The 18,215-nt window shown below is 49.6% G+C and overlaps 1 protein-coding gene across 1 annotated transcript in view; it reads right to left on the bottom strand.

Moving 5' to 3' along the window:
* The window catches only part of LOC119967078 (myelin and lymphocyte protein-like), a 34,395-nt gene extending 21,544 nt beyond the window's left edge, over nucleotides 1-12,851 (bottom strand). The window contains exons 1-2 of the mRNA XM_038799129.1: nucleotides 12,621-12,851; nucleotides 5,421-5,588 (exon numbers count right to left, since the gene is read on the bottom strand). Of these exons, the coding sequence (XP_038655057.1) occupies nucleotides 5,421-5,588; nucleotides 12,621-12,728 (276 nt within the window). The 5' untranslated portion in view covers nucleotides 12,729-12,851. The remainder of the gene's footprint in view (nucleotides 1-5,420; nucleotides 5,589-12,620) is intronic.
* Between the last annotated feature and the right edge of the window lie 5,364 nt (nucleotides 12,852-18,215).

The raw sequence follows: 18,215 nt of genomic DNA, 5'->3' as shown, positions 1-18,215 counted from the left end.
TCAACAAACCTAAGAAGGGATTTCGGAATACCCTCAGGAACTGAATTAAGATGTATTATAGTGCATCGTACATTGTTGTACCTGTTGCCTACAGGTGAACATTGTGACTCAGGCAAAAGTGGGACTAACTGAGCCACAATAGCAAACCTGAGTCCAGCCAATGGCATATCTCCCATACTGCACCTGGGTATGTCCTGCAGCCTTTTCACACACCTACCTTCCCGCCACGGCCCCTGTTAAGTCCGGGGTGGGAAAACCGATGGACGCCCTTCCCACCCCCGCCACCACTTGAGGCCCTTAAGTGGTCACTTAATGCCCACTTCAGGGCCTCATTCCTCTACCGCTGGAATTAGCCCAGTGGTGGGCGGGAAGGCTCACCCTGCTGGAGAGTATGACGGACAAAACTGTGCGGGGTTGCTTATGGGCTTCCAGGTGCAGAGCGAGGAGGGGGGATGTGGTGCTCCCTCGATCTAAGGCACTGCACTGATGAAGGAAACCGCCTTCGCGCCGTCTCGCCGTAGCTCACCTGCAGCTGGAAGTGAGTGATGATCCTCGGCCTTAGGCTGTTGTTGTAATACCAGCAGCAACCACCACTTGGCCAATGGCGCTGCTGTTCAATCAAGCTGTCGGCTTCTGATTGGCTGGGGGTCTTTGATCACTGGACAGGACCACTGCTGTCCAGTTAAATGTTGGCTCTCTAGCTGCAGGCAGCAAAGCCTCATCGCCTCAATTTAAATCCAGCCCCTTGCGTGAGGAATTCAGACTCAACTTTTAGAACCCCTAACCTGGGTATCCAAGGCTGGGCTTTGACAGAATCTGGAAGCTCCCATTGCATCGATCCTTTCTTCTTCCATATTCTCAAAACAGAGGAATTGCAAGAGGAAATCCTGCATTTCCCACAGATAAGCAGCAGTTCTATTAAACACTATAGATTCTTGCTGGTAAACCTTTCGGGTTTGTTTTCAGTATCAACAGGATGAGTTGATTATTTGGAGAATTATTTTCAGTCTATGAATGACCAGCAGGTTTTAGGCAACGCTTCACCCAATGACTTGCACCCTACTTCCATAGAACATAGAACATACAGTGCAGAAGGAGGCCATTCGGCCCATCGAATCTGCACTGACCCATTTAAGCCCTCACTACCTCAGTAACCCCTCCTAAACTTTTTTGTTCACTGAGGACAATTTAGCATGGCCAATCCACCTAACCTGCACGTCTTTGGACTGTGGGAGGAAACCGGAGCACCCGGAGGAAACCCAAACCGACACGAGGAGAACGTGCAAACTCCGCACAGACAGTGACCCAGCAGGGAATTGAACCTGGGACCCTGGCGCTATGAAGCCACAGTGCTAGCCACTTATGCTACCGTGCTTCCCCACCTCTTGGCCTCCAATACCAGCTTTGTACTTTTGGGTTGTCACCTGGGAGCTGAGGGGCAGGAAACCACAGGGAAAGTTGAAACCACATCTAGTGGTGGGTTCAGGATTAGGGTCCAAGCTTCTGAGCAATTGAACGGAAGTCAAGAGTGACCCAAACCCTCGGGGTGGAATATTATCAGTAAAGGGCCCGGCAAGATATTCATTATTTATAGCTGCTGCCCTGTCCAAACAATGGCCGGAATTCTCTGGCCGTTGGGATTCTCTGTTCCCGCCAGCAACGCAACCCCTTCTGCGGGTTTCCCGGCGGCGTGAAGTGGCTTCGGGAATGCTGATTGACAAGCAGCGGGAAGAGAGAATCCGGCCACCAGCGAACAGCGCCGCCAAGAAACACGGGGCTGGTAGACCGGAGAATCCAACCCATTAGGTAGCAAAATTAGGCCCAAATCTCCTGGCTAAACTACAATAAATAATTTAAGAGCCTTGGAGAGCGAAAAGAGGTGACAAGTCAGGATGTCCATGAGTGGTCAGCTATCACCTGTGCGGAAAGATTAAAGCAGTTTCAGCTCTGGGGATCAGATAGAAGATGGTCAACCTGTGTCATAAAAGAGTGATGGGAAAATCAAAAAGGTCGGAGATCCTACAACAGGAATCAAACTCCCCCAAAACACAGGAATCAGACCCCAACCACAGGAATCAGACCCCAATCACAGGAATCAAACCCCAACCACAGGAATCAGACCCCAATCACAGGAATCAGATCCCAACTACAGGAATCAGACCCCAATCACAGGAATCAGACCCCAACCACAGAATCACACCCCAACCACTGGAATCAGACCCCAACCACAGGAATCAGACCCCAACCACAGGAATCAGACCCCAATCACAGGAATCAGACCCCAACCACAGGAATCAAACCCCAACCACAGGAATCAGACCCCAACAACAGGAATCAAACCCCAGCCACAGGAATCAGACCCCAACCACAGGAATAAGACCCCAACCACAGGAATCAGACCCCAACCACTGGAATCAGACCCCAACCACAGAATCACACCCCACCCACTGGAATCAAAACCCAACCACAGGAATCAGACCCCAATCACAGGAATCAGACCCCAATCACAGGAATCAACCCCCGCAACCACAGGAATCAGACCCCAACCACTGGAATCAGACCCCAACCACTGGAACCAAAACCCAACCACAGGAATCAAACCCCAACCACAGGAATCAGACCCCAATCACAGGAATCAAACCCCAACCACAGGAATCAGACCCCAATCACAGGAATCAACCCCCCCAAACCACAGGAATCAGACCCGAACCACAAGAATCAGACCCCAACCACAGGAATCAGACCCCAACCACAGGAATCAACCCCCCAAACCACAAGAATCAGACCCCAACCACAGGAATCAGACCCCAACCACAGGAATCAGACCGCAATTCCGGAATCAGACCCCAATCACAGGAATCAAACCCCAAACATAGGAATCAGACCCCCAATCACAGGAATCAAACCCCAACCACAGGAATCAGACCCCAATCACAGGAATCAGGCCCTAACCATAGAATCAGACCTCAACCATAGGAATCAGACCCCAACCACAGGAATCAGACCTCGATCACAGGAATCAGACCCCAACCACAGGAATCAGACCACAATCACAGGAATCAAACCACAATCACACAAATCAGACCCTAACCACAGGACTCAGACCCCAAACACAGGAATCAGACCCCAATTCAGGAATCAGACCCCAATCACAGGAATCAGATGCCTAACCACAGGAATCAGACCCCAATCACAGGAATCAGACCACAACCACAGGAATCAGACCACAAACACAGAAATCAGACCCCAATTCAGGTATCAGACACCAACCACAGGACTCAGACCCCAATTCAGGAATCAGACCCCAATCACAGGAATCAGGCCGCAATCACAGGAATCAGACCACAATCACAGGAATCATACCCCAACCACAGGAACCAGGCCTCAACCACAGTAATCAAACCCCAACCACAGGAATCAAACCCTAACCCAGGAGTCAGACCACAATCACAGGAATCAGACCCCAATCACAGGAATCAGACCCCAATCACAGGAATCAGATCCCAATCACAGGAATCAAACCCCAATCACAGGAATCAGACCCCAATCACAGGAATCAAACCCTAACCCAGGAATCAGACCACAATCACAGGAATCAGACCCCAATCATAGGAATCAGACCCCAATCACAGGAATCATACCCCAACCACAGGAATCAGACCCCAATCACAGCAATCAGACCCCAATCACAGCATTCAGACCCCAATCACAGCAATCAGACCCCAATCACAGGAATCAGACCACAATCACATGAATCAGACCCCAACCACAGGAATCAGACCCCAATCACAGCAATCAGACCCCAATCACAGCAATCAGACCCCAATCACAGGAATCAAACCCCAAACACAGGAATCAGACCCCAATCACAGGAATCAAACCCCAACCACAGGAATCAGACCCCAATCACAGGAATCAGGCCCCAACCATAGGAATCAGACCACAACCACAGAAATCGGACCCCAATTCAGGAATCAGACCGCAACCACAGGAATCAGACCCCAATCACAGGAATCAGATCCCAACCAAAGGAATCAGACTCCAATCACAGGAGTCAGACCCCAAGCACAGGAATCAGACCCTAATCTCAGGAATCAGACCCCAATCACAGGAATCAGACCACAATCACAGGAATCATACCCCAGCCACAGGCATCAGGCCCCAACCACAGGAATCAGACCCCAATCACAGGAATCAAACCCAAACCACAGGAATCAGACCACAATCACAGGAATCAGACCCCAATCACAGGAATCAGATCCCAATCACAGGAATGAGACACCAACCACAGGAATTAGACCCCAACCACAGGAATCAGACCCCAACCACAGGAATCAGACCCCAATCACAGGAATCAGACCCCAATCACAGGAATCAGACACCAACCACAGGAATCAGCCCCCAATCACAGGAATCAGACCCCAACCACAGGAATCAGACCCCAATCACAAGAATCAGACCCCAATCACAGGAATCAGACCCCAATCACAGTAAACAGACCCCAACCACAGGAATCAGACCCCAACCACAGGAGTCATACCCCAACCACAGGAATCAGACCCCAATTCAGGAATCAGACCCCAATCACAGGAATCAGACCCCAATCACAGGAATCAGACCCCAATTCAGGAATCAAACCCCAACCAAAGGAATCAGACCCCAACCACAGGAATCAAACCCCAATTCAGGAATCAAACCCCAACCAAAGGAATCAGACCCCAACCACAGGAATCAAACCCCAACCACAGGAATCAGACGCCAACCACAGGAATCAGACCCCAACCACAGGAATCAGACCCCAACCACAGGAATCAGACCCCAATTCAGAAGTCAAACCCCAACCAAAGGAATCAGACCCCAACCACAGGAATCAAACCCCAACCACAGGAATCAGACGGCAACCACAGGAATCAGACCCCAATCACAGGAATCAAACCCCAACCACAGGAATCAGACGCCGACTCCAGCATTTGCTAACCAAGGGCTGAAATCCGATGGTTAGTTTCATTGAGTCCTTGTTTGCACCTAGATAACCGGACCAAAACTGCAGAGGAATGATATTAAATCCTATCAGGGTAGGTGGGGGGAATTAAGTTCAATGAATGAACATATATGGAGTAAAATACCAGTCTCAGTGATAATGATCATGGAGCCACTCAATTGTTGTAAAAACCCATCTGGTTCAGTTGGTCTTTCAAGGAAGGAAATCTGCAGTCCTTACCGGATCTGGCCTACTTGTGATTCCAGACACGCAGCAATGTGGTTGACTCCACATACCTCTCGCAAGCCACTTGGAAAGGACGATTTGGGACAGGCAATAAATGCTGGACTTGCCAACAGTGCTCACATTCAAAAGATAATTTTATTTTTAAATTAAGTAACTGTCCTGTGTAAAGTTGTGATAAAAATTGCAAGCTTACCAAGAAACACCAGGCTGTTGAACTTCGAGGCCACCCAAGGAAGTAGCATATCAGCAACAGCAGAGTTAACACAAAGAGGAGGATGGACACAAATATCACCCAGCCTTGGCTAAATTTATCAAAAACGTCAATAGATGCCACGAGAATCCAGACTAAGGCGCCACAAATCTGTCGGAAAAACAACAGATTATTACTTTGCACTTGTAAAAGTCAATCGTTTCCCGAACAAAATTATAAACAGCTCCCACATCCCCTCCTTCTCAGTAACCGTTTTGTCACTGCCTCAAAGGGCGTACAACTAGGGTGCAAATAGTTTTGTCCACGTGGATCACACTTGCCAGGTTGGATGATCCTCTAACCAGCAAAGGTAGTTCAGCACGTTCCGCCATTGTTGAAGCCATTGGGAGAATTGGTCATTATGATAAACTGGACATTATGATAAACTGGACATTGACAGCACTGGACATTATGATGCTCCGGCGCATGCGCGGACTCACGCCGACCGGCGAAGGCATTTCAGCCAGCCCCCGACGCCGATCGCGTAGCGCCAAAGTCGGTGGAGCGGGAGCCACTCCGGCACGGGCCTTGGGCGAAATTCTCCCATACTCATCGGAGCGGTGGGTCCCGGCGTAACGGAGTGGCGCCAAGCACGCCGGCGTTGGGCCTCCCCAAAGGTGCGGAATTCTTCGCACCTTTAGGGGCTAGGCCCACGCTGGAGTGGCTCCCGCTCCGCTGACTGGGGCCAAAACTGGTGCCAACGGCCTTTGGCGCTACACCGATCGGCGTCGGGGGCTGGCCGAAAGTCCTTCGCCGGTTGGCGTGAGTCCGTGCATACACCGGAGCATCAGCGGCCGCTGACGTCACCACCGGCGCGTGCGCGGTGGAGGGGGTCTCTTCCGCCTCCGCCATGGTGGAGGCCGTGGCGGCAGTGGAGGAAAAAGGGTGCCCCCATGGCACTGGCCCGCCTGCCGATCAGTGGGCCCCGATCGTGGGCCAGGCCACCGTGGGGACACCCCCCCGGGGTCCGATCGCCCCGCGCCCCCACAGGACCCCGGGGTCCCGCTCGCGCCGCCAATCCCGCTGGCACAGAGGTGGTTTAAACCACGTCGGCAGGAGAGGCCTGACAGCGGCGGGACTTCGGCCCATCATGGGCCGGAGAATCACCGCGGGGGGCATGCCGATCGGCGGGGCGCGATTTCCGCTCCCTCCAATTCCCATGTGGCGGAGAATTCTGGCCACGGCGGGGACCGGATTTACGCCGGCCCCGGGCGATTCCCCGACCCTGCGGGGGGTTGGAGAATTCCGCCCCTAGCCCCGAAAGGTACGGAGAATTCCGCACCTTTGGGGAGGCCTGACGCCGGAGTGGTTGGCGCCACTCCGCTACGCCGGGACCACCCGCCCTGCTGGGTAGGGGAGAATTTCGCCCCAGGTGTCCATAACAGTACGTGGAAGCCTGCTGGATAAGCAGGTGTCTGTCCTGATGGTGGCAGCAGTGAGCACAGCTGATTTCAACAGCAGTGTCACATTTACGGCCCGCATTCGAATGTCAAACAACCCGAGGAATCGGCCTGCGTCACTCAGCTATGCCACAGGGTAAGAGTGGAGAAGTGGTTGGGGGGAAAAAAAAGGAAAGAACACTAGCAATTATATAATGCCTCAAAGGCGTCAGGGTGTCCAAAGTTCTTCACAACTAATAAATTACTTTTGAAATGTCGGCGTTGTTGCGATGTAGGAATCATTTGACACAAGCAAAAATTCACAAACAGCAACGATACAATGAGCAGATAATTTAGTTTAGTCATTCTGGTTGGGGGATAAATATTGTTCGGGACACCAGTGATCCGCCTCTTCTTCTTCGAATTGTGTCAAAGAATCTTTTACATCTCAGTTTCATCCCGAATTGAGAGCAGAGACTGTGCCTAACCTGTCCTAAATCACAGCAAGTCCTGCTCGCCTCTCCCCCCCCACCCACCGTGCTCACCTTACACCAATGCCAAGATGATGAAATTCTCATTCTGTGTTCAAATACCTCCGTGAACACAGACTGTCACTCTATCCTCCTTCAACCCAAAAACACTCTGAGATCTCTGTTTTTATCAAACTCTGGTCTTTGCACTCTTATACAACCCCGTTTCTCCAATATTAGCAACTGTGCCTTCAGCGTGTCTCAACCCAAAGCCCAAACTAAATTCCCAACCTAAATCTTTGCCTCTTCACCTCTCCCTCCTTGAAGCCTCCCTCTTGACCGCGAAATCTTCCTAATATCTCCTTGCTTTCCTGGTGTCAGATTGTGTTTGATTGTATGGTAAAGCGCCTTGGGGAATTTTAGTACAGGTCACTGAGCTAAATCCCTGGCTTTGAAAGCAGACCAAGGCAGGCCGGCAGCACGGTTCGATTCCCGTACCAGCCGCGCCGGAATGTGGCGACTAGGGGCTTTTCACAGTAACTTCATTTGAAGCCTACTCGTGACAATAAGCGATTTTCATTTCATTTAATTTCATAAAGGTGCTAAAGAAATTCACATTTTGGGAGCCATTTGCCAGCCGCGTGCTGCTGGAATCGGGACGGAATGTGGCTGGTAAATCCCAGGAGAGGCTCTCCTGGGATTCCCGCCGGTCGTCATGCCTCGTGAGATCTGAGGAGATCTCGAGACATCGCGATCTGGATCCTGCCCACAATGGGCAGGGCTCTGACTTGCATAGCTAAAGGAACTTAAAAGCTGACTTAGGTATGCTGCCGTTGATTCGAACGGCCGCCCAGCATCTATCAGCCTCAGCGATGAGACCCCAGCCGGGCACCATTCAGCACTGGTCCCATCAAACGGGGGGTGAGGCCAAACGGCACTTGGGGGTCTCCCAGACGATTGGAGGCCCCAGGTTGGTCGGCGTCTGGGTTGACTGGAAATCTGGCACAGCTGCTGCCATCCTGGAACACCGGCTGCCCCACCCTGGCATGGCCGGCGTAGCCAGGTGACATTGCCAGGCTGGCAAGGTCACTGTCAAGATGCCACGCTGGTATTTTGCCCCAGCCGGGGATTGGACCCAGGGGTACCATGCCGGTATGTAGTGGGGTGCGGGGGCTTGAGGACCCACCAGCAGGTGAGTTGGGGGGGGGGGTTTCCAGGGTTACATCAAGGGTCGAGAGATCAATGGCAGGCTGATCTCATCTTGCATTGGGAGGAGCTCCTCAGTGCAGGATATGCGACTAAGTGCAGGAGGGGGGGGGGGGAAAGAGTGCCGTTCGACAGCTTGTAGATAGCTACAAGCACTGGGAATGACCCATCGAGTCCTGCCGAGAACGGACTTTTTTTTTGTTAAATCACATCCATTGTTATTGTTTTTTTTTATAAATTTAGGGTGCCCAATTCATTTTTTCCAATTAAGGGATAATTTAATGTGGCCAATCCACCTAGCCTGCACATCTTTGGGTTGTGGGGGCGAAACCCACACAAACACAGGGAGAATGTGCAAACTCCATACGGACAGTGACCCAGAGCCGGGATCGAATCTGGGACCTCCGCGCCGTGAGGCAGCAGTGCTAACCACTGCACCACCGTGCTGCCCTCCATTGTTATTGTTGCTGTATCATACATTCATGACTCTCAACCCGTCCACCCCATTGGCCAGACTCCCACTACCCTCTGGGTGAAAAAGCTGTTTCTCACATTCCCTCTAAACCTACTGCCCCTTACCTCAAATCTATGTCCCCTGGTTAATGACCCCTCCATCAAGGGGAAAGGTTCCTTTCTGTCTACTTTATTACGGGCAGCACGGTAGCATGGTGGTTAGCATAAATGCTTCACAGCTCCAGGGTCCCAGATTCGATTCCCGGCTTGGGTCACTGTCTGTGCGGAGTCTGCACGTCCTCCCCGTGTGTGCGTGGGTTTCCTCCGGGTGCTCCGGTTTCCTCCCACAGTCCAAAGATGTGCGGGTTAGGTGGATTGGCCATGCTAAATTGCCCGTAGTGTCCTAAAAAAGTAAGGTTAAGGGGGTGGTTCTTGGGTTACGGGTATAGGGTGGATACGTGGGTTTGAGTGGGGTGATCATTGCTCGGCACAACATCGAGGGCCGAAGGGCCTGTTCTGTGCTGTACTGTTCTATCTATCTATCTATCTATCTGGTGGTAATTTAATCTGAGGATCACCACACCTCAGGTAAGGAACAAGGTTAAGAAGGCCGGGGCCTTCATGAATAACCTCAGCTGGTACGGGAATTGAACCCACATTTCTAGCCTTCGCATCACAAGCCAACTGTCTAGGCAAGTAAGTTAACTGGCCATAATTGTATGCTGTGGAGAAAAATACCTGATGGTCCAAATGGCCAGCTACCACCGCTTGAACTGTTGGTTGGTTCAGATTACCCAAAATAATAAAAAAACACCAGTACCCAGCTCACTTTGTCCAGGATTAATGGTGAACCTTTAGATCCAAGGCATTTCATAACACAATTACAGAGTGCAGTGATCGCTGTGAGAGGAGTTCCTGCAGTAGATCCTCACACTATTGCTTGTGGGAGTTTTCGGAGCACAAACTAGCTGCCGTGTTTCCAACATTACAACTTCAAAAAGTACTTTGTTGGCTCAAAGCGCGTTGAGATGTCTGGTGGCTGTGGAAAGCACCATGTAAATGCAAGTCGTTCAATTTTTATTAACCTTCTCAATCCTTGTGACTGAAGAAAACAATGACTTGGACGTCGTCCAAATAATCCAACAGCATTTCGATCCTCTGACAGTAATAGGTGCTTGTACAGTTGGATAAGATGTGCATTAATTAGAATTAATTGGTCAGCATGGGTAAGCCCTCTATTTTCAATACGATATGCCTGGCCTTTGGTTTGCGATTTATACAGTGACTTCACGGCAGTTGATTCAAACTGAGGGATTTTTTTCTCCTTTTCGAACAAAATGGAGACTGTTCGCAAGCTGGCAGCAGGATTTGTTGATGGCGGGACTTCTTGCCACCTGAATAGTCGGTGGGGAAGATCTCCCCCTCACCCCCCCCAATACCGGCTGCCTCACCGCCATTTAATATTCAGCGGGGTTAATTGGCTCCGGGTGAGATTTTCTCTCCCATCAGGGGAGGAAGTCCTACCTCAGAGACCTCCTGGCTGGCTGGCAGCTCTGTAGTTCCAGCACTGCCAGGTTCATTTTTTAAATAAATTTAGTGTACCCAATTCATTTTTTTCCAATTAAGGGGCAATTTAGCGTGGCCAGTCCGCCTAGCCTGCACATCTTTGGGCTGTAGGGGCGAAACCCATGCAAACACGGGGAGAAAGTGCAAACTCCACCTGGACAGTGACCCATAGCCGGGATCGAACCTGGGACCTCGGCTCCGTGAGGCAGCAATGCCCCGCCCTTGAACAATCTTTAAATTATTCCAAAGGGAACGAAGCAGTGGCAAAATACAGATGCAACTGGAGTGTAATCTAGGCTTGGGGATGGTTGGGGGTGGGGGGGGGGGGGGGGGGGGGGGGGGGGGGGGGGTTTGGGGGAGACGGGAAAATCACTTTGGTTAAAAAAAGTTATATTTGGCATAAAGTAGTAAATTATGGTGAAAGGTTTATGAAAATAAACGGCAAATAACTCAAAATGCTTAACTCGACAAGGAAATCACTTTGGTTCCAAAATGAATGAAATGAAATGAAAATCGCTTATTGTCACGAGTAGGCTTCAATTAAGTTACTGTGAAAGGAATGTTTGGCAAAACAAAGCAAGTTTTGAAGACCCGACTTGGTGAAAACAAACAGCAAATAACTCCAGTGCAGTATGGGGAACTCAACTGACCGGGAGCTGCTCAATGTGTCCCGATTTTGACTTTTGCAAATCTGCTCTCTCTATGTTGGGGGCTGGGTTTGAGAGATTGGAGTAGGAGCAAAGGGTGAGGGTGGGACGGAGGATTAAAGCGGAAGAGGATGAGATGTGGGCTGGCCTCCAAAGGGCACCCCAAAGGCGGTACCCCTCCGTACCCTTGCCCAATCTCAGTTCGTGCAGCTAAAACTGACAGGATTCCTGCTTGGTGTGGGCCACGCCTGAATTTGAAAAATGCCAGCGGGATGAGGCATTTATGTGGCCATTTTGGGGTGGGTGGGGCGGCTGAAGACATGTCGGCAGCGGGCAATTAGATGGCGGGCAGAATGTGCATTTGTGAGGCCTCTCCTGCCTTCAAACCCACGGGTGTAGAACCGTGAAACTCTGCCCCTGATGTTATATCGCAGCCAAGACCAGCTTCCAATCACATATACATGCCATCATGAAGACTGAATATATCCAAGTCCATAAAATTGCCTGACTTCATTCCTGCCTCAGCTCACCCACTGCCAAAACCTTCATTTATTATCTCAATAGACTTGACTATTCCAACCCACTCTAAGCCGGCCTCGCACATTCTAATCTCTGCAAACTCAAAGCCATCCAAATGCCCTACAGCCCATGTTGTAATCCCCAGGAAGTCCCATTCGCCCATCACTGCATTGGCACCCTGCTAAGCATGGCAGTGATTAAAAGAAACATTTCAAGTACCAATTCTTTTTTCCTCAATTAAGGGGCAATTTAGCGTGGGCAATCCACCTATCCTGATAAGCTTTGGGTTGTGGGGGTGAAACCCACGCAGACATGGGGAGAATGTGCAAACTCCACATCGACGGTGGCCCGGATCGAACGCGGATCTTCGGCGCAATGAGATAGCGGTGCTACCCACTGCGCCACTGTGCCGCCCAAGGCTGCAATTTTAAAATTCCCATCCACGTTTGCACACGCCTCTGCAGCCTGGCCCCTCCCTATCTCTACAATCTCCTCCAGCCCCACAACTTTCCCATTTGCTAACTCTGATCTTGATGAGCGTCTCAGTTTTGATTGCTCCGCGATTGGTCATCTTGCCGTCAGCCGCCAAGACCCTGAGTTGAGGATCCCCTGCCTAAACCTTTCTTCGCTTCCCTCTTTTAAGACACCCCCGACAACCTACCTCCTTTCCCAAGATTTTGAGTATCTACCCTAGCATCTTCTTATCGTAGCTCGCTATCAAATTCTGCTTTATGTTGCTCTTGCTTGATGTTGTGTTTTTCCTGGTTTGAAGAAGAAGCAAATGCCACTGAAGCTGAGCATCGGTTTAAAAAATACCTTCCTGCCACAGAGCATTCTAATACACATCAGCAAGGCAAAGCAAGGGCTCTCTGGCAATTCTTTCAAATGAACCATTTTACTCACAAGCTCAGGTAGCATTAGGGCATCTGGGATGTTGGTTAGTAATTTGGTCCCTCCAGGTATTATACAGTCTGATGGGGGGTCAGTGTTGCTGGTCTCCGGGGATTCCATAGTTTTATTCCACCCGTCCGAAGCTGCTGCTGTCAATTCAATTCTCAGGGCTTTCGTATCGTTTGCAGTAAGCAGTGATCATTGCGCTGATAAATGACTGCTGCTTTGGACACACCCCCTCCCATGATTTTGCTTGAGAAACTGGTTTTGGTTGTCGTACCTGGCACTCCTAAAACAAAAATGATACTCTCTTGCATTGTTTCAATGTGTAGTCTCTGAAGTGACCAAGACGTAAAGAAATCTAGGACGATTTGCTTAGACTTAAGCACCAAAAGCTTATTTATAACTATGCATGTTGGGGGGGATGAATGGCCGCATTCTTTAAATTATTGGCCCTTCCTCAAAATCTAGTGAAAACGCTTTATTGATCAATGGCTGCGTCCAGCTTGATTTTCATTTGCATTTCCTTTGTAAAGTACCAGATTGCAACTGGCGGGGATAATGTTACAAAAATGTAGAAATTGCAAGGTTAAAGGAACATCAGGCTGTTTCTGTCAATCAGGCAGGTCTTGGGCTAAGGATAATAAGCTTGTTCAGTGAGGTGTCAGATTTTGTAGGTTGTGGGCGGGAAGGGATTGTGAACAAATAAAGCCGCTCAAAGGACTTCATTGTGGAATAATGTAGAGCAACAAATAATAACCCACGGATACAGGCCAGCCACACAGGCAGAAAGTCCATTTTCTATCACTGTTGGTTTTTAATAATAGAAAGGCAAAATAGGGCAGCACGGTGGCCTAGTGGTTAGCACAACCGCCTCACGGCGCTGAGGTCCCAGGTTCGATCCCGGCTCTGGGTCACTGTCCGTGTGGAGTTTGCACATTCTCCCCGTGTGGGTTTTGCGTGGGTTTCGCCCCCACAACCCAAAAATGTGCAGAGTAGGTGGATTGGCCACGCTAAATTGCCCCTTAATTGGAAAAAAATAATTGGCTAATCTAAATTTAAAAAAAAAAGAAAGGCAAAATACTGGGGGTGTTCGAAATCTGGAATAGAAACAGAAAGTGCTGGAAATGACCAGTCGGCCAGGTCATGGAAAAATAAATGAAGTTAACGTTTCAGGACGAACTGGGGAAAAGGTAAAGATGTAACAGGAAGGTCCCGATGAAGGAGCTGTGCTCTGAAAGCTAGTGATTCCAAATAAACCTGTTGGACTTTAACCTGGTGTTGCAAGACGTCTTACTGTGCTCACCCGAGTCCACCGCTGGCAGCGCCACACCAGGAAGGACAGAGGCAGGGAAAGGAGGGGCAGTGAATAAAAGGGAATGTCTGAAATGGTTGAACTCAGTGACGAGGCCGGAAGGTTTTGAAGTGTGAAACAGCTGGAAATCTGAAGGAGGTACAAAAAAAACCCACTGGAGATATTTTCAAGGCGGCCTTGCTCCCGTAATGTTGGCCGGCATTTTATGGCCTGTGAAGAAGTCAATGGGCCTTTTTGCTGCTCTGTCAAATTTTCCGTCCCGCTGGCGACGGTTCTGGCCACAGGTGGAGACTGCTAAATCCCGGCCGACATCTCCGCCCAATTCCCCAGTCCATCCACTGCCGAAACTCTCATCCTCGCTTGAGGCTGGTTTAGCACCCTGGGCTAAATAGCTGGCTTTTAAAGCAGACCAAGGCAGGCCAGTAGCATGGTTCAATTCCCGTACCAGCCTCCCCAAACAGGCGCCGGAATGTGGCGACTAGGGGCTTTTCACAATAACTTCATTTGAAGCCTACTAGTGACAATAAGTGATTTTCATGTAGGGGCGTCACGGTGTCGCATTGGTTACCACTGCCGCAATTGGCACCGAGGACCCGGATTCAATCCCAATCCCAGGTCACTGTCCATATGGAATTTGCACATTGTCTGCATGGGTCTCACCCCCACAGCCCAAAAGATGGGGAGGGAAGGTGGCTAAATTTTCCCTTAATTGGGAAAAGAAAAGAATTGGGCACTCTAATTTTCTTTTTTAATCCTTGCTTCTGTTGCTTCCGGGCCCACCCATTCCTGCCTCCAACGGTTTACAATCAGAACCACCCTCCCATATTTTTGGATAACGTTGGTAATAATTCTGTTATTGCCATCTACATCTTCCTGACTCCATTTTGTTTCTTTATTGTGAACCTTAGCCTTGCACCATTCTCACCGTTCCATTTAATCTTCCTTACCTTCCCTTATATCACAAATCTTCCTTTTGATCTCTCCTGCCTTTCCCTACCTCTGATGAAAGGTCATTAGCCTTAAAAAAATGCGTAGAATTTTCACTCACTTCAGAACAGAACCCCAATTTTGATTAAGATCCTGGATTAGAACTCAACTATTTGCATTTGGCAAAACTGAGGAAATGTTACTGTCCCACAGGAGTGATAAGACTGACCAGTAGACAGCTTTTATATTTAAACAAACTTTAGTTTGAACACAGAGCCAGGATCAAACCTGGGACCTCGGAGCCAGTGCTAACCAGTGCACCACCGTGCTGCCCCAGCTGTGAGAATTAACCACACCAGGCTCTATTTTGGGCCTGCTTTTATGTTAGCTCATAACGAGCCCCAGGTGCTCGGCCTCTGCTCCCTACCTGAGAAGATCGTACACCTTGGGTCCCACGGGGAGATCAATAATGGTTTCCCCATGAGGGTTACGTCACCCCTCATCCTTGCAAAGTCTGAAAGTCCTCCATCAGCCGCCATAAAAGGGGGCCTCTGCACCACTTTGCCCATGGCTGCGTCTTCGCTTGTGTTGGCTCTGGGTCGGGTGGAATGTAGCGATTGGCCGATCGGCTTTCCCTGGCTGACCGGGACTTCTGTTCCAGACACGCCATCGTCCGCCAGCACTGACTCCTCTGCGTCCATCTCGGACCCGAAATCATAGTCCCCTTACTGGACCAGACGCCAGGCCCCCGGATCAAGGGGCGGTTCCAATTGAGGCGAAGGCGCTACCTCCACCGGTCGGCTTCCTGAAGAGCAGTTTCATGTTTCGGCAAGTGGTCGACATGTTTTCTCCAGATCCTTCCCTGAACCCCGGGACCTTATATGAAACCAGACATTATCCTGTACATTCCAGTATTATGGGGCAGGAGGTTTAGAGAGGGATGTGAGGAAAAACATTTTTACCCAGAGAGTGGTGGGAGTTTGGAATTCATAGAATCATAGAATTTCCAGTGCAGGAGGAGGCCATTCAGCCCATCGAGTCTGCACCGGCTCTTGGAAAGAGCTCTCTACCACAGCCCACACCTCCAGCCGATCCCTAGATTCGCTGTCTGATAGGGTGGTGGAGTCAGAGACCCACATAACATTTTTTTTCCCTTAAAAACAAATAGTTTATTCGAGAAAATCCAGATCACAAAAAAAAACTCAGATCACCGCACACAATATCCCACTACTATGGTATGATAACAAGAAACTAACGGCGGCACAATGTAAATTCTTACTTTTGTACAATCACCTTTACTGCCAAACCACCCACCTCAACAACCTGACCTAATTGAGGGTTTCTAAAGGCTGAGAGAGTATACTCACTGCTCCTGGGGCTGGTTTAAAAGGTACCAACCGTATTCTCTGTTCCTTCTTTAACACGGCTCGACCTTTACAACAGTTTCTTCCTGTAGCTTTCTGCTTGTCTCAGTTCTGTTGAATTCTTCTTGGGGTTCCTTACAGACTTTCCTTCCTTGAAGCCTTTACCTGGTAGTTTCGGAATCTCTCTTCATGAAATCTCTGTGAATGAATCTCTTGAAGGAATCTCCTGAATGAATCAGCTTCTGACCCTCATTTAAGAAGAATTTAATAATAATAATCTTTTATCATCACAAGTAGGCTTATATTAACACTGCAATGAAGTTACTGTGAAAAGTCCCTCGTCGCCACATTCCAGCGCCTGTTTGGGTACACTGAGGGAGAATTCAGAATGTCCAATTCACCCTAACAGCACCTCTTTCAGGACTTGTGGGAGGAAACCGGAGCATCTGGTGCAGACTCAACAAAAACAGTGACCCAAGAGGGAATCGAACCTGGGACCCTGGCACTGTGAAGAAACAGTGCTAACCACTGTGCTACCGTGCGGCCCATTTATATGTACACTTGCGATCCCATGGCATACAAGTGCATGGGCCAAGTGCAGGGGTGACCACACAAGCGCCTCACAATATAAAGCCATCCTCCAAACAGCGCTTGGAGAATTTCGGGGCAAAAGGCCAAGGGATCACCGGAAGGGCCTTCCTTTTCCCACCGCTCGACAGCATGAGGTGAAGCTTCGCCAATCCCTGTTTTGGGCCAGCTTTTATGTTAGCTCATAACGAGCCCCAGGTGTTTGGCCTCCGCCCTCTACTTGGGAAGCTCATATTCCACGAATCTCACAGGGAAATGTAGCCATCTAGGATGGCCACTTACAACAAGAAACATGGACGTTCGCAAAGCCTAAAGGGAAATGTGGACAATGTAAGATTCAGGCAGGCACAGAGCCTGCATGTATATTCGTGAGCAGAGAAGCCAGACAGCATCGAAACCCTCAACCGATTAGCATTTTAATGGCCCATCTCTGTAAGACAAAGGATTGATACTCAGGTAACCGAAAGTCCAGACATTTTGGCGCCACTCCCTATACTCAGGAAGCATAAATAGCAAGGTCAATGACTGCTTAGGACACGCCCAGCCATCAAGGCACCCGCAACTTTATTGGCTCAGATCGAAGGCAGTGATCAAGAACTGCCCAATAATTGGGTCCAAACCTAAGGACCACCCAAAAGAGCACGAAACCCCCCAAGGATAAAGAGAGACACTGCCATGTGTTCGATCTCTTTTGGACCTGGCACTCCGGCAACGTCTATCTCCAACTGTAGCACTACGACCAGAAGCAAGTCCAAGGTCAACGCTCGCTACCAGACGGATGAGCCTAGCTGAACAGCAGTTACTGCTCCAGACCCAGCAGATCCAGATTCGAACAAAGGCCACTGTTCCTCTGACCTAAGCCAGGTGCCTGAAATTAAGTACAGGTTGTCATAGTTGTTAGGTGTAGTTTAACTTGTAGTGTTTATGTTGCATGTATAAGTAATCTTGTGTGTAAATAAAGTATTATTGAACTTGAACTAACTAACTGGTTGTTGGGTCTTTGATCGATATCCGGTTGAACCTTGTGGTGGTATCATTTGATACCTGGCAACTCTGACAGCAATATAATATCAATAACTAGACAAAGAAGAGCAACCTTATTTACTGCCATATTTACAGTGAGTAAAAAAAGGCAACAGAAATCGATAATGGTTTCCCCGTGGTCCTTGTGAGGGTTATGACAGTAACCTTTTAGCATTCTCACCCTCCCTCAACTATAACCCCCCCACCCCCCACTCTCCCTGCATCACTGCCCAACTCATTAAACTCTTTTGTCCTGGAACCATCGCACCTTTCTCCCCCCCCCCCCCCCCCCCCCCCCCAACCTCCTCCCTTCAGCCCCTCATAGTATCAAAGCCCTTTACAAATTATTATGTGAGATTTCAGACGCGACCTGCCAGCAGATTTTCTCCC

The sequence above is a fragment of the Scyliorhinus canicula genome, chromosome 6 (genome assembly GCF_902713615.1).
Source record: "Scyliorhinus canicula chromosome 6, sScyCan1.1, whole genome shotgun sequence".
Taxonomy (NCBI): domain Eukaryota; kingdom Metazoa; phylum Chordata; class Chondrichthyes; order Carcharhiniformes; family Scyliorhinidae; genus Scyliorhinus; species Scyliorhinus canicula.
Note: the sequence above shows the minus strand (reverse complement) of the source record. Positions and strands in the feature narration are given on the sequence as shown.